The sequence below is a fragment of the Ochotona princeps genome, chromosome 1 (assembly GCF_030435755.1).
Source record: "Ochotona princeps isolate mOchPri1 chromosome 1, mOchPri1.hap1, whole genome shotgun sequence".
NCBI lineage: Eukaryota > Metazoa > Chordata > Mammalia > Lagomorpha > Ochotonidae > Ochotona > Ochotona princeps.
Genome location: NC_080832.1, coordinates 46,325,365 through 46,341,674, shown reverse-complemented (window position 1 = coordinate 46,341,674; position 16,310 = coordinate 46,325,365). Strand labels below are relative to the sequence as shown.

Sequence of the window (16,310 nt, the reverse complement as noted above, 5' to 3'; positions counted from 1 at the left end):
CCTTGCTTGAGTGCTCTCTGTGGTTTTCCTGGCCTGGTTTGGCCATTGTGCACTGTCTTTTGGGAACAGATGAACCTATCATTGTTAGTGTGTTGTTGTGTGTGAACCAAGAGGGACCACATAAAGAAATGACATAGACATGCTGTTCAGACATCCTGTGTTAGGGTTGTGAGCTTATTGTTGTAACAGCTTGGATTTTAGAGTTGTTTCTTTTGGGAAGGAAACCAGTGAATTCTTTGGGAGAGAAGAAGGTTACAGGAAAGTGCCCTATGGAGACACTGGAAATAATTTCTTCACTCCTGGCAAAGAGGAAAATTCCATCTTCTTTGTGCCCTGGCAGTAAGGTGGGCTGCAGATGGGGCTGACATCCTTATGGGGTGCTAAGAGACCCTTCAGCACTTTTCCTGCTGTGATTATTTTGGGGGAGACCTTGGGATGGGATGGAGACACCAAATAGTAAAGTAGCATGGATGACAGGTTCACTGGAACATATTTTGTAAATGAGAAATAATGTATCATATGAAACCACCTAGATTTGAGGGTTGTTTCAGTACAAGAAAGCTCAACCTGACTAATATGGAAGGTCTGTCTGAGGAAGTGACCATTGAGCTGAAATTTAAAGGGTGAGAAAAACTCTTAGATTATCATAGGCAGAGATAGATTTATGTGCAAAGATGTTGGAGCAAGGAAGGATCATTGTTCTAGAGCAGGTAAAACAAAACTGGCATCTCAAGAGTGGAGCGAGTGAGTCAAAGAGTAGCTAGCCTGGGGACAGTGCATGAAGACAAGAGGCTGGATCTCATAAACCCACTGCTATAACAAACAGGAATAAGAAACAGGAAGGCACAAATGTTATCAGTTACACAAGCCTTCCCAAGATGCAGACGTGGCCTGGGAGAAGAATGTACGGAACAAGATCTGATCCATCTGTGTCAACTCAGCAAAGACTTCCTAAAGAGGAGGGAATGGCTTCTGGAAGGAGTAGCATATGAAGTGTCAAAAGCCAGCCTGAAGCAGTGCTGAGAGGTGCTGGGAGGTGAGTTTGTCCTAAAAGGCAGTGGTGGTCCTCCAGCCTGGTTCTGTGGCAGTCACAAAGATGCTGTGTTTCTGGAAAAGAAGTCATTGCAGTTTTCTATAGACTCACACTGCCAGTGCTTTCTGATATCAACTTCACATTGCTACTCCTCCCGTGGGAAGACAACAGTGAAACTTTAAAAGTATCCCTTTCCTTTCTAAACTGCTGTTATGCGTTTGTAACAATAGACCACAGGAAAAGGATGTTTGCTAAAGGATGTGCAATTACACTTAGATAAAAGGGAAATTGAAAAAAAATTCCCCAAATAGGCTACTGTATGGAGACAGGGAGTAAGATAAGTGGTTGCTGGGCCTTGCAATTATTGGGAGTGGAGGAAGAGAGGTTGAGGAGAGAAGAAAAATACATGCTAAATGAATGCTGATGGTTATGGAGTTTCTTTTTATGTAATGATAAGTTTCTAAAATTGATGACACAATTTTGTGAACATGCTAAAAATTATTAAACTTATGCTTTAAATAGAAGAATTATATAATTTGTGAATTTATCTAAATAAAGCTGTTTTTAAAATCTTGACACTTTTTTAAAAGCCAGTGTTTGACAGGAAAGAAACCTTTTTTTTAAAATTTTTATTATATTTTTGACAATCTTTACATAGTTAATTATGGTAAAAAGGTTCTGGGGCTATAGGAAAGTGGGTAAGACTATTATGTCCATAGTGTTTCCTTCTTGTATCTGACGTAAAGGGGGATATTGAGGGAGAAGCCCCACCCAGTTTCCCACCCATCCCAAGTCCCGAATGTGGGGCATGTTCTGAGATACATGCTCAAGTGGTTTTAATAGTTCACCCGTTATGAATCGCTGCCAGTTTTGCCACTCCAAGCATGATGAGGTCGTTGAAGAATCCACGGATTGACACAGTCCATCACAGAGTCTTCATTTGCCCAGTATTTTGCTGCCAACATATAGCTGAGGTGGTTGATTGACTTGTTCTGTCCTCTGTCTTTTGATGGTTAGGGTTCTGAGTCCAGCAGTTCGATTGGGGAGATCCCCAAAGAAACTTTGAGGTATTCCCAGACTAGTTTCTTGTATGTTCTAGCAAGCACAGGGCCCGGCACAGTCCATCACCCCGATCAGCTGGTGGTTGCAATTGCTGGGTTGGTTTTGTTTTCAGTCCCGAGTTGCACTGGAACCAATGGGTGTTGCAGTCCAGCCTGGTCCTGCCCAGCACATACTCGGGCCTCACATAAACCAGTGGGAGCTGCAGCCTAGTCAGAGCGACCCACAATAACCCCCACGAGGCCCACCCCCTACCCTAGTTTGCCAGTATGTATAGCAGACTAGTCCAGGCTGTCCCACATCCCATATGGCTCTGGTACTTGTCAATGGGTATTAAAGCTTAGTTCTATCTAACCAGCTCAACTATCCAGCCCTCTCGGATGTTGTTGAGTGCCTCTCTTTCTAGCCACCCCAGCCCCTGTCCTAGTTTTCGTGCCCTCCTGCGGGAGTAGTAACCCAAGAGGGAGGAACCCACTATTTCCCTCCCGGGACTCTCTCAATCCCGGTTTATGCACTCTCCAGGTGGCTCTGTGATTTGACTTGACAGAATTAGCCCCCAGTGCCAGCTTCTGCCAGCTGATGCTGTGACTAAACCCAAACAACCCTCACCCACTGTAATTTATGCTTGCACCAGCAGGAATAATCTGCCCAGCCTGGCTTTTCCCTGATCTAGTCCACATGAGGCCCACAGGTGTTGTAGCCTTGCTTAGTCTGGTCTGTCCCCATCCCAGCCCATGCTCTCCAGTGGGAGTAGCTGGCTGGACCAGCCCCTTAATCCCCCTGCTGGCTCCGCCTCCTCCCTTCCTGGTTCTCACACGTGCTGGTTGGGTGCTGCAGTCACATCCAGTACAGGCAACCTCACCCTGGCATTCCATATTGTGCACATATTGACCAGACCTAGCTCGACCCACACTCTGTTCTGGTGTTCAGATTTACCAGTGGATGACATGAACTGATTCAGTCTGGTCTGCCCCCGACCCATGCCAAATGTATGGCAGTGGGAAACTCCATGGCCTCTTCTGGGCTGTTTCCTATCATGCTTCTTGCGCTTACCTGCAGGTACTGTGTCCTGCCAGAGGAGTTGCCCAGACTCCTCCACCAGAACCCCGCCCAATGCCAGATTTTGCGCATACCAGTGGGTCCATGAGCCAGCCCTACTCAGTTCACCTCCTGTCCTAGCAGGAATAGTGGCTTTTCTTGGCTGGCTTTCACCCCATTCTGGTTCTTGTTGTTGGATGTTTCAGCCCAGCCATGGCTCGTCTATACCCACATACAGCTCACACATGGCTCAGTAGGGGTTGAGACCTAGCCTAGTCCGTCCCACATCTAACCTGGTTCTCCAGGACACCAGACAGTGTTGGGGTCTGGCCTGGCCTGGTGCATCTAATCCCAGCTCACACTTGTGCAAGTGAGACTACAACCATATCCTGACCAGAATGCAGCCCTCATTCCAGCGCAATGCTCCTTGGTGGGAACCTCAACCCAGTTATGGTGTCCCCTTAGCTCCCCGTCTGGGCCTGTTCCCAGCCATAGATCACGTGCCTGCCAGTGGTTGCTCTGACTCAGCTTGGCTCAGTCCCTCACTTGTCCTGGCCTCTGCCTTAGACACTGTGGCTTAGCATCCTTGACTCACATAGAACAGTAGGTGCAAGAGCTTAGCTCAGCATGACCTGTGCTCCATCCTGGCTTCTAGTTTCGCTTGTAGGCTAAGGTTTGCTCAGTCCTGCCCAGTACATCCTGTTCCATTACCAATTTACACATTAGCCAGATGTTGGAGCTACTTTGTCTAGCTTGACCGACCCGCAGGTCTGGACCACATGACTCGCCAGGAGTGTTTCCCAAGTTCCTCCACTTGATCCACTTGATCCGCAGTTCTCATACGTGCCAATGGGTTTTAGGCCAGTGCCCGGCGCAGTCTGGCCTTCCATTTGGCCATGTATGAGCTGGTGAATGTTGCAGCCCGGCCCACCCCACACCCTATTCAGGATGCACATTTGGGTGCTGCTGCCTTGACCAGTCCAGACTGTTGTGGGTTCCTTTACCTGTGATTGATGGCAGGCTCCTTGGTCACACCTACCTTAGTCCAAAACCACCCAAACTCTTGGGCTTACCAGTGGGGCTAGAATTTCCACAGGGTGTGGCCAACACATCCTGCACAGAATCTACCCCCAAATATGGTTCTCGAGTGCTAGTTAATGTCATGGCCCTGCCTAATGTGACCTGTTTGCTGATCCATCATCATGTCAGGTAATAGGATATCCTGCTGGACAAGCCCCAAGCCTTAGCTTTTGAATGAATTGATGTTCACCACTCAGCATTGTTAAGTGATTACAAGTTCTTCAAAGGAAGAGTTACTGCCATTGGCAATCTTTAAGATTGACTCAGATCCCAGAAGCACAGTGGGATCAACCTAGAGCTACCTAAGCAGCGATTCAGACAACCAATACCCCAGAGATCCCTGGCCAAGTGGCCAGCAGGCAGAGCCTGGCGCCAAATGGCGCACTGGCCACCTGGGGACAGCTCACCACATGCACATGGTGGCTGGAGTCGGGATCCGAGCAGGACACCCCATCCTGGAGCCCACCAGCGTCCTCCTGGCTGCTGGAAGTTTAAATCCCCAGGCCCAAGATCGTGCCCCTCCCCAATCCCATTCACCGCCCAATGAGGGCGGTGGGTGGGCCCCGGACCTACCCAGTCATGGAGACTTTCTCCCACAGTGTACTCACCCCGAAGGAAGCAGCCCCAGAACCCAGGCAGGCCTGGGGACAGCTCACCACGTGCACATGGTGGCGGAGTAGGAATCCAAGCAGGATGCCCCTTCCTGGAGCCCACCCGAAAGAAACATTTTAACACCTATTTTAATATAAGAAAAATGTAAGAAAAATGTAGATTATAAGTGTCAGGTTTCTAAATTTGTTCATTTTGCATCCAATATGTTTGCACTTGGGAGATATGCAAGATACTTAAGTGCTCATTTTGTTTTACTCTTTTTTTTTGTGAGGTAGGCTTGATATTTGCTGGAATCTAGTAATTTTATTCCAAGTAGCTTCATTCAATTATCCTGAATTCTCATGGTAGCCGCGTTCTCATGTTTGCAAACTAGCTGACTGGAAGACAATTACAAGGAACTCTAGATACACAATGTGAGCATGCATTTCATTTCAACATTTCTTCTGCTTTCTTTTTCTGAGAAATGAGTTGGGTTTCTGAAACTCAATCATGATGCTGCTAGCACAAATGCTGAGAAACCACGTGCCACAGTTCAAGCAAGCAGACAGAACACATAAATAATCCTGAGTTTTCTGGAGTGTTTAAGATGAGAATCTTCCACTCAGTTTTTTTAAAGGCAAAGCAAATTGGTGTAATAATCATAGATTCCCAAAAGTATTCATTAATGGATGAACTTCTGAGTGATGTTCTCATCTTTTCAGATCAAGGCTGAAGTTGGAGGGCTTAGATATTTTTACTAGATCAAGCACTAGAATCATCTATTGACACAGAGGTTGTATTGTGAATGGCAGGGTGCTGGACCCAATGGCAGGTACTGAGAAAATTCAGGCTGGTGAGTAGAAGTAAGACTCTCAATAATTCACTCCCCAAATGGCCAAAAGAATCAGAGCTGGGCAGGTCAGAAGCTGAAAGCCAGGAACTTCTTTTGGATTTCCCATGTGCATGCAATCTCAAGGCCTTGGGCCATCCTTTGCTGCTTTCCCAGGCTGTAAGCAGGGAGCTGGATCGGAAGTGGAGCATGCTATACAAGATGCTAGTGCTGCAAGCTTAGGGTTAGTTTGCCACGCCACCGCTCAGGACCCCACCTTTTTTTTTTTATCTTAAATTCCCTGGTTCATTATCAGAATGGGGGAAACAAGGTTTACAATCAGAATGAGGTTGCTATTCTGGCAGAATTCTTGGACTGGGGATAAAAGTAACCAACTGTGTGCCTTTGGAAAAGGGTGGGTACTGGAGAGGCCAAAGGTTCAACGTGCAGACTAGGGTCTCACTGGTAATTGTAGCTTGTTTGATTGAAATGAGAAAGTGAAAGTTTAGATATCTGGAGGAGCTCTCTTCCTTTTATGAAAGTGTTTCCTACCAGAGTGGAAAGTCCCAGACCCTACTCTACCCAAAGCATTGACAAACAAGACAGTGAACGGCGAGCAACCGAGTCTTGTGCACAGCTCCCTGAGGTAGCAGGCCCATGGAGAAATTTAAGACGGTGCTGGACTTGTACACCAAGCACCACAGCACGCTGGGCTATGGCCTGATCACGCTGCTGACTGCCGGCGGGGAGCGCCTCTTCTCTGCTGTGGTGTTCCAATGTCCCTGCATTGCCAACTGGAACCTTGCTTATGGGTTGGTCTTCCTGCTGGTGCCGGCTTTGGTACTCTTGCTCCTTGGCTACTTATTAAGCACACGAACCTGGCGACTACTGACCGGCTGCTGCGTCTCCCATAAGAGGTGCACTTCCGGGCTGAGCTGCGCGTTACTGTGCACGCAGCTCAGCGCCGGAGCCACGGTCGCTCCACTCACCTGGATGGCCATGGCTTTGCTCGGGGGCTCCTTCTACGAGTGTGCAGCCAGCGAGATCCCGGGCGTGGTGCTTCATCTGTGCAAGAATGACTCCGAGTGCAAACAAGAGCTGCTGCAAGTGCCTTGCTCCCAAGCCAAGGATTCCGACATGCAGAGCCATCTGAAGGTGCTCAAGGCTCAGTCGCAGGTTGGTGGGGGGGCACAGCCTCACTCTGTGTCTGAGTCTATGCTAGGCCCTCCACCTGCTCCCGAGTCCTCTTAGGTATTACAATTGCCGTATTAAACTATTGTTTTCCTAGTTTTGTAGGGCATGCACTGAGTCTCGGTGAAGGTGTTTGATCAGGCAGTAGAAAATGGGGAAATTGTTAGACCAACATAGGTCTGCCTATCCCTAGAATCATCCATACCATTGCTTCTGAGCTTGTAAAAAAGCTCAGCATCGTTTAGAATGAAGGCACCTTCAAATGAGTTTGTAGACGTTCTGAGTTCTAAGGGTTTTTTCTTTGAGCCTGAGAGTTGATTAGGACTGTGGCTGTGCTATGAAGTTAGGGGCTTACTGCAATTCGTCTTAATCTTAATGGATTAAGACAAATACCAGGTGTTTTTGTTTGGTTGATTGGTTGGTTTTTCTTGTGTGAGCTTTTAAAAATTATTTTTGGAACCTGTATTGTGGCATATCAGGTTAAGCCTCTGCCAGCAACCAGACATCCCATATGAATACTATTCCAGTCCCAGCTGCTCCATTTCCAGTTCAGCTGCCTGCTAACAAACCGGGGAAGATAAGGGAAAATGGCCCAAGTGCTTGGACCCTCTGCCATCCATGTTGGAGACCCCGAAGGTCTAAGCTCCTGGTTTTGGCCCAGGCTGGGCTGTTGTGACCATTTGGGAGTGAACTGGTAGATGAAAGATTCTTTCTGCATATCTGTTCTTCACTCTCCTTCAGAGAGAGTGGGGAGTCACACATAGATGCTTAGTCTGCTGTGCTGCAACACTGTCTCTGAACCATTGCTTTTTGTGACTGATGAATAGTCCAAATTTTATCTGAGGATTTAAAAATTTCTTACAAGAAAAGTGACTAAATTGTCTTTGTTGTCTTCTTAAGGTGTTCGGCTGGATCATGATAGCAGTCATCATCAGCGTCTTTGTGATTTTCACATCAATCAACCGATGTCTATCTCCAGTTAGTTTTCTGCAGCTGAAATTTTGGAAAATCTATTTGGAGCAGGAACAACGGACCCTCAAAAGTGAAGCCACAGAGCATGCAACAGCACTGGCCAAAGAGAACGTCAGATGTTTTTTTGAGGGCTCTCATCCAGAGAAATGCAGCACTCCCAGCATTAAAGACTGGCAGCAGATTTCATCACTATATATGTTCAATCCGAAAGAACAGTACTATAGCATGTTGCACAAATATGTTAATAGAGGAGAGGGGCGTCAGAGTATCGCGTCTTCTGAAGGTGATGCAGTGATTCCTGTCCTTGGCTTTGTGGATGCATCAGCTATACACACCACTAACAACTTATAGTGTTAGAAAAAGCCTTCTGTATTTGTGTTTCACCTTCTAAAAACTAAACTTTGATATTGTTGGAACTGCTTTTTCCCTTTCATTTTTAGACAGAGATATGAAATTAGAATGTGGGGATTAATATATTGCATTAATTATTCAACAAATAAGAAAAAATCAACCACAAAAACAAACAGAAACCTGGAGGAAAAATGATTTACCTGTAGTGGAAAAATGAAACGAGAGCTCTTATGTTTCTATTGTAGGGTTCTTGGCAAATAATCTTTTTCAATAGAGCTTTCCAAAAAAAAAAAAAAAAGACGAAACAGAACTGGGCTTTAATAACAACAACAACAACATAAAACAGTGAAAGAACAATCGATTTTGGGCTTTATTAATTGGATTCTTAATTATGAATTAATTTCAAGTTTAGTTTCTTTTCAACAACTATGAGGAACTTAAACAATTATACTATTTTAGTCAGTACTGTGGTACTGAACCTGCTGTAATAATTATTGCATTCTGGGGTTCTGCAGTGATTACAAAAGTGAATCATGAAAACCAAGACAACTTTAAAATCATTCATTTGAAAGGCAGAGTGACAGAAAAGAGTAGTGACATAGAAATGGATCTTCATCTACTAGTTTCCTCCCCAGGTGGCTTCCATGCCTGGGGCTGGTGAAAGCAAATTTTTATCAAAATGTGAAATTTGGAACAATAGGATACTAGCAGCCAATGGCTATTGTTTTAGTCTGGAGGACCAATTGAAACATTTTACAGCTATTCACTATGGAAAATTCAAAGACTGCACAAAGATAGAGTAACGTTATAGATATTGTTGTCATTCTGCAGTAAGTTCTGTGGTGTGGAGACGTCGGATAAGATGGGCATCACACAAATACTATGAAAATATCAGTTGTGATCTGATGGGAGGAAGTGGGCTGTGCATGTGCTGAGAAACTGAAATCTTTACCACAGAGGAACATTTGAGTCAAAAGGAACTGTGCATGTAGACTCTCAGGTGGGAAAGATCTTAACTGAGTTTGAAGCCATAAAAGGCAAATGGAAAAATGAGCAGGGTACAGACCATGTTGGATCTATAAGCCATGTGAAAGATTTTGGCTTCATCTGATGATTTGAAGGACGTTCATCTTCCACACAGAATAAGGAGGTGGGCACCGTGGAGGGAATAGGCAGGAAGGAATTCGAAATAAATTGATGATGATCAAATTGGAAGCAGTGATAGGTTCATGATAAATTTTGTACATGGGCATGACAGAATTGTTGATGGAAAGGACATAAGGATTTGATGAGAGCGATGATACCTACAGATAAAAGCTTCATCCCTTGATAAAGCTAGTATTTTTCAGGTACACTTTCACTTATCATTCCTGCCCATCTCTCAAATTTATGATTATTTTCTGCATTCTCAAAAAAAGGGATATAAGACATTAAACTGTGAAACAGTTGAGCATTGCTCACACGTAGCCTTTTTTTCTCCCATGGCAGACTCCTGTGTTAACTTGTGTTTGCCCCTTCTTTGCACAGGACCGAGGAGAGGACTGGTCAGCAGAGCCGAACAGCCTGTTGTTGACAGTCAAACAAAGCAAAAAATTTCATGGCAAACACCATGGGATCAGTTTTTTTCCTATTCTCTAAATGAAAAATTTTCAAAACCATTTTGTTCCTACTTTCATTTTCACTTCTTTTATTTTAATTCCTAGTGACTTTTGTGTATTTTTCCCTTTCAGAACTGTTTTCTGGTCTGCCATTTAAACTTAAGATCTTCTTTAGCATTTTCATCTTTATCTTATTGATTTAGGCTCCACTTTCGTTTGCACAATCTTTAATATTACTGTGAAAATATAGATGTTAAAGATGAAAAATTACAATGGTAGAGACATGTGTAAAGTAAAAACAAAGCTACTCACTTCTTTGCAATGCATTCTTCCCAGATATAGCTATGTACTCTGGGTCTACAAAATATTCTCACACTGCAAATGTTACTTTGTAGTTTTCACTAAATGCTGTCCCATGTTTTTATATAACAGTTTATTGTATTAGATTTTTTTGCATTAAAATTATTTTTAAAGAGTAAGATTGATACAGAAGATTTTTTCCTAAAACCGTGTGTACTTTTGATCTGTGAAGTTTTTGATAATGAATCAGAAAATTACTTGTGTAGTTAGAAAAGTTTTAAAAGGGCCTTCACTTGGTAAGAGGGCTTTGAACTCAACAAAACAATTTTGCATCTTTTACCCCATTCCACTTCCACAGGTTTGTCCAATGTTCCTGAAACAAATCCTTCACACTTGCAAATCAGGAACAGAATGTTGCTAGTCTCAGCTCTCCTAGCCAATAAAAACACAACTGAAACTGGAGCCGAGATTCTCTAGACAAAGTGATTCGAGGTGGCCCCTTTACTGTTTTCATTTCTGGGTCTGCTTTTCCCCTTTTTATCCCTTTGCATTCTTTAAAAAAAGAGCTGATTTAGCTATACATTTGAAAGGCAGAGTTATAGAGAGAAGAGGAAAGAGAGAGAGAGAACATCGTCCATCTGTTGGTTCACTCCTGAATGGCCATAGTGGCCAGAAATAGCCCAATCCAAACAGGAGCCAGGAACGTCTTCCAGGTCTCCTGTATAGTTTCAGGGACCCAAGTTCTTGAACCATCTTTTGTTGCTTTCCCATGTTCACTAGCAGGGAGTTAAATCAGAAGTGGAACAGCCGGGACTCCAACCATTATCAATACAGGATGCCTGTGCTGCAGGTGGAGGCTTAGCGTGCTACACTGTAACACAGGCCACTTTGTGTACCTTTGTGAGCATCAAAAATTCAGACATCCTCAGTGACCTCCAACATTCCATTTTTCATCCTGAAGTTGGACAACTGGGTGACAACCTCTCTGAATTCCTGGGCTCTTCTCAGATGTCTTCCTGGAGACTTTCCCCCTAGAGTGACTCAGGCAGACCTTTACCAGATGCTCTCTACCATCACTGAGTTGAGAAAAGCGCCAGCCTCCTTCCTCCGACTGCTCATCTTAGAATCCTGTCTCCTTCGTGGCCTCTTGCCAATAGTTTCCTGCACACGCTCTGTGTTGCATTAATATTGTTTTGAGTGTCTGTCCCAGGGTCTGTGGGTCTCACTGTCCAGAAATTTCGCTCGTTTCTTCTTTCGTAGCCACTGCTTTTTTGACTACTGTTGTGACTTTTAATTCTCGATGGAGTAGAGTTTTTTCAGGCAACCATTGCCCCTATTTGTAATTTTGCCCAGGGAATTCTAGGCAAAATGATTTAAGCCCAATAAACTCAAACTCTGTGAAATAAATGTGGATTAATCCATATGACAAAGTCTGTGACTTCTCAAAATACCTCTAAACTGACTCTTCAACCTTGGACCTGGCTTAACTGACAGTTCCATGACTAGACACTTCCTACATTGGCCTCTGGCCCAAGGTATAATGTTACTGTCCCTTTGCAGGATCTCTGGTCTTTCTCCCTTTACTCTGCCTCTTTATGGGTTCTTATGAGTAGCTTCCTTGTTGATCATTATTCCTAACACTAAAGCTTAACAATCTTTTTAAAAAAGATTTATTTTGTTTTTATTGCAAGGTCAGACATACAGAGAGGAGGAGAGACAGAGAGGAAGATCTTCCATCTGATGATTTACTCCCCAAGTGGCTGCAATGGCTGGAGCTGTGCTGATCCGAAGCCTGGAGCCTGGAGGTTGTTCTAGGTCTCCCACACGGATGCAGGGTCCCAAAGCTTTGGGCCGTCCTCAACTGCTTTCCCAGGCCACAAGCAGCAAACTGGATGGGAAGAGGGGTCACCAGGATTAGAACCAGCACCCATACGAGATCCTGGCATGCGAGAACTTTAGCTGCTAGGCTACTGCACTGAACCTGAATTTAACAATCTTTGATGCGTTACAAACTGAAGGAACCTTTTGAGGATACCAGAGCTAATCCTTTTTGCCTAGTAAATGGGTAATGCTCTCTATACATTTTCACCATGCTGAAATTCAGTCTCCTCAGCAGGGGTCAAGGCATCCTAGGGACACAGGCGATGGTGGCTGAGCATAGGTGAGTCTATTTCTGCCTGCCAACTCCTCCCTCCCTGTGGGCTCCATGACGCCATACTGTCAGGGCCCAGGGCTTGAACTCCCCCTTACAGTGGGCTCTGTGATGGTGATGCTCCCATGGCCCAGGACTTGAATGGTGTTTCCAGTAAGAAGTGTCACCAGGACACTGAGAATTTCTTTAGCACTCAAACCTTAATCTAAAGATCAATACAGGGAAACACTGGGAGCACTGAGTCTTTTGAAAATAGTCTGAAGAATGTTAAAGTGCTATCTTAACTCTGAAGTAAGTCAGACCTTGGGACTTCCAGCGCAATCCCAGGAATTCTCAATTATGGTATGGGATTTGCATCATTTTTGCATAACTTGAAAATCCATTGTCAGGCTATGGAGTCAAACTTTTGTCATGCTAGTAGTTAGTTTAAGGACCAAAAAGATTAAACCTTATTCCCTTTCCTCAGCTACAATCTTCGAAGAAAATGGCTATTTAATCTTTTTGTTGTTGTTCTATTTTGAAATGATTTTGTGGTTAATAACAAAGTGACTTTCGGTTTAGCTTTTACTGGACACTGGTCTTAAAGGGAATTCTCTTTGTTTTGGAACTAAGATCATTCGTTAAAGCTTGTGTCAAAATATGTTACTATCTTTCCACCTTATAGAGACCATATACATAAGAGTAATTCTGTAAGACCATACTGGAGCTGATCTAGTGACATGGGAGCTGTAATGTTAATACACTGCATTACTTACATATTTGTGGTGATGCTTATGTAAGCAAACAGTGCACTTTCAGTTGTTACAGAAATATAACAAAGTGCTGAATGTTTGGCGTAGTGATTAAGTCCTCAGTTGAGTTGCCTGCACCTCGTGTCCAAGTGTCCAGTTGAGTCCTGGTTTCTCCGTTTCCTATCCAACTTGCTCCAAATGCACATCCTGGGAGACAGCAGGATGGCTTGAGTACTGGCTTCTTGCCAACATTTGGGGGTAACCTACATTGAGTTCTGTACCCCTTGCTTGGCCCAGCCAACTCTGGCTGCTGTGGGCATTTGAGGAGTGAGCAAGCAGGTGGGAGACTTTTTAAAAAAAAATCTGCCTCTCTCTGCTTATCATGTAAGATTGAAATATGCAAATTAAAAGTAAGACTTTAACATGTGTATTTATGTATAGTACATAATAATTGATTATGAAGATAAATAACTGTTACTGCCTTATGGATTTGCTATATTCTGCCTTTATCACTAAAGAGCACTTCTTATATTTATAAGAAATAAAGTCTACTGTACACTGTTACACCAGAGTCAGCCTCATGTGTCTCAGGTTTACTTTGATCTCATATTGCTTTGCTCATCATGGGCCCAGGACCAATAAGTTATACCATGCATGTGTGCCATATACCTTAGGTGTGTAGAAAGCTATGCCATTTACGTTTGTATAATACTCCTTAATATACGTTTGTGTAATACTCCTTAATATTTACACAACCTTTAAGTTCTCTAATGATATTTCCTAGAATATAGCCTCATCTTCAAGCAGCATGTGACTGTACATCTGTATAATACTGTTCTTTCTTGAATTCCTATGACTTTATGTGATTTTATGCCTTATTGCATCATAGTGAAACTCTATCTTTTCTGTCTTGAGCAAGATTTTTCAGAAGAAAAAATTTTAAAAACATGATTTGAGGATTTTTTCCCCCTTACCTGCATCCCAACAGAGTACCTGAATCTGAGTTCTTGCTCCAGTTCCTGACTGTAGCTTCCTAGTAATCCAGAGCCTGGCATGCAGAAGTGATACCTCAATTGTCTGGGTGGGTATAACTGCCACTTCTGTGGGAGAGCCGGGGAGAGTTCCTGGCTCAGCTCCAGCCCCTGTGGACATTTGGAGAGTAGACCAAAGGAAAGAAGTTCTCTTTTTCTTCTGTAAAGCAAATATAATTAATTGACCAATTAAAACAAATATGTCGAAATCATTTTGTAAGCAAAAAACAAAAACTGATTAAAATGTTTTTAATTAAAAATCAGTTATTTCTCTAAAATAGAGAAGTAAAAATATCCTTATTTTTTTAAAAAATAAAACTGTTAAGTCTCACAAAATTTTAAGACACAAGGTGCAAACTGCAAAATCAGTCATCAGATGCTGTATTTCAGAGAATACATTATGAAGAGCTAATACCATGGCTCATTAGGCTAATCCTCCTCATGTAGTGCCAGCATCTCACATGCTGCCCAGTTCTAGTACTGGCTGCTCCGTTTCTGATCCAGCTCCATGCTTAGGACTGGAACGGATTGAAATATGACCCAAGTCTTTGAGCCCCTTCACTCAAAAAGATATGAATTCCAACCTTAAGCCAAGTGTTCATAAATCAGATGATTTATTATGTTATATGTTGAAACTTTTTGCGTGGTACTAATTTATTTCTGTAAGTATTATTTGCGGTGAGAAATAGAGAATGCTCTCTTCCACCAGTTTGCTCTGCAGACACCACAACGACAGGGACAGGGCGGTAGAACACCCCGGTCTTCCCCAGTAGGTGGCAGGAAACCCAATCACTTATGCCCACCACCACTGCCTTTCAGGCTGTGCATCAGCAGGAAGCTGGAATCAGGAGGATGGGCTGGAAATCAAGCCCAGATACCATCATATGTCCTAGGCTGAAAAACCTCTTGACCAAACGGCTTCCTTCTGAAATCCACTTCTTATAATCGGATTCAGCACAAGAACAAACTACACTTACATATTTAATACCTTTGTGTAGATAGTAAAATATCAAAATGGAAATGACGGAAATAATATATTTTTTTCTTTTCATGGAGTATTCACCTACAGCTTAGGTTCAACAGAATACAAATAATTATAGGCAGATGACTACCAACTGTTTGGTTTACTCACAGTCTTCTTAAATCGCATGTTTGGGTCTGTGTTATGGTGTATTAAACCTCCATATGCATTGCTTGCATCCTGTAATAGTGCTCTACTTCTAACCCAGCTCTCTGCTCATGTACCTATTAAAGGCAGTAGGGGATGGCTCAAGAGTTTGGGCTCTTGCACCGATGTAGCAAATCCAGAAGATGTTCTGGTCTCCTGGTTTATATACAGCCCAGCCCCCAGTGGTGCAGCCATTTGGACAATGAACCAGTGGATGGAACATCTCTGTCTCTCTTTCTCTCTCTGTAACTCTGCCCCTCAAGTAAAAAATAAGTAAATAAACAAATATTTCTTAACAATTACATGCTAATTAAAAACAAATTTAAATAATCACAGGTCTGAAACATTGTTGAGTTTGGGACAACCTGTCTCATTGGCCAAGTGAGTGAATGATTACACTGGGGATTTATTAAACCACAGTTTACTTCGGGAGACTAAAGCATCATGTGTCTAGGCATATTTAGAGAAAACTGAAAGAATTTAGAGAGAGGGTGGTGCATAAAATGAAAAACAGATGTCTTTTCTCTTGAAAATCCAAACAATTCTAAACTTATTCTCCAATTCCAGCACTGCTCAAGATTTGTTGCTGACAGAACTGTTCCTGTTAAGTTCTCTGTACCTGCCAATAGAATTTCACAACCTTCCCAAGCTCAGAAGCACATTTATTCCAGATATTGCCACCTAATTCTCCATGCAGATGTATGGTTGTATTTACTCTTATTTTATTTTATTTTGAAATTTGCTTTAAAAGAAGAGTTGCAGAGAAGGGATGGGGAAACAGAAAGAGAAAGAGAGAGACAGAGATTCACCTACTCCCACACCCATTCCCTAAATGTCTGCAACCACCAAGACTGGGCCAGGCCAAAGCCAGGAGCCAGGAGTTTCTCCTAGGTCTCCCATGTGGATACAAGGGCCCAAAGTCCATCTTCACTATTCCCCCAACTACATTAACAGGGACTAGGAGCAGAACTGGGACAACCAGGTCTCCAGTTGGTGCCCATATTGGATCCCAACATTTCAGGCAGAGACCTAACCTTCTATACTGCGGTGCTTTCCCCCAAGTTTATTCTTTAAGCTGGTCATTTTATTTTCTCAAAATCTAGCCATTTATTCCTCTCTAGGCTCACTCCAATTTGGATAGCAGCAATTTCTGCCTATTAAAAGTAATGTCTGGGGTATTATGGAT

At 43.3% G+C, this 16,310-nt stretch overlaps 1 protein-coding gene across 1 annotated transcript; it reads left to right on the top strand.

The window, feature by feature from the left end:
• Positions 1–6,145: 6,145 nt before the first annotated feature.
• Positions 6,146–8,207, top strand: CALHM6 (calcium homeostasis modulator family member 6). The gene is made up of 2 exons (XM_004580304.4): positions 6,146–6,806; positions 7,722–8,207. The coding sequence occupies exons 1-2, from the start codon at positions 6,288–6,290 to the stop codon at positions 8,142–8,144; spliced, it is 942 nt and encodes a 313-aa protein (XP_004580361.2). The 5' UTR covers positions 6,146–6,287; the 3' UTR covers positions 8,145–8,207.
• Positions 8,208–16,310: the final 8,103 nt, after the last annotated feature.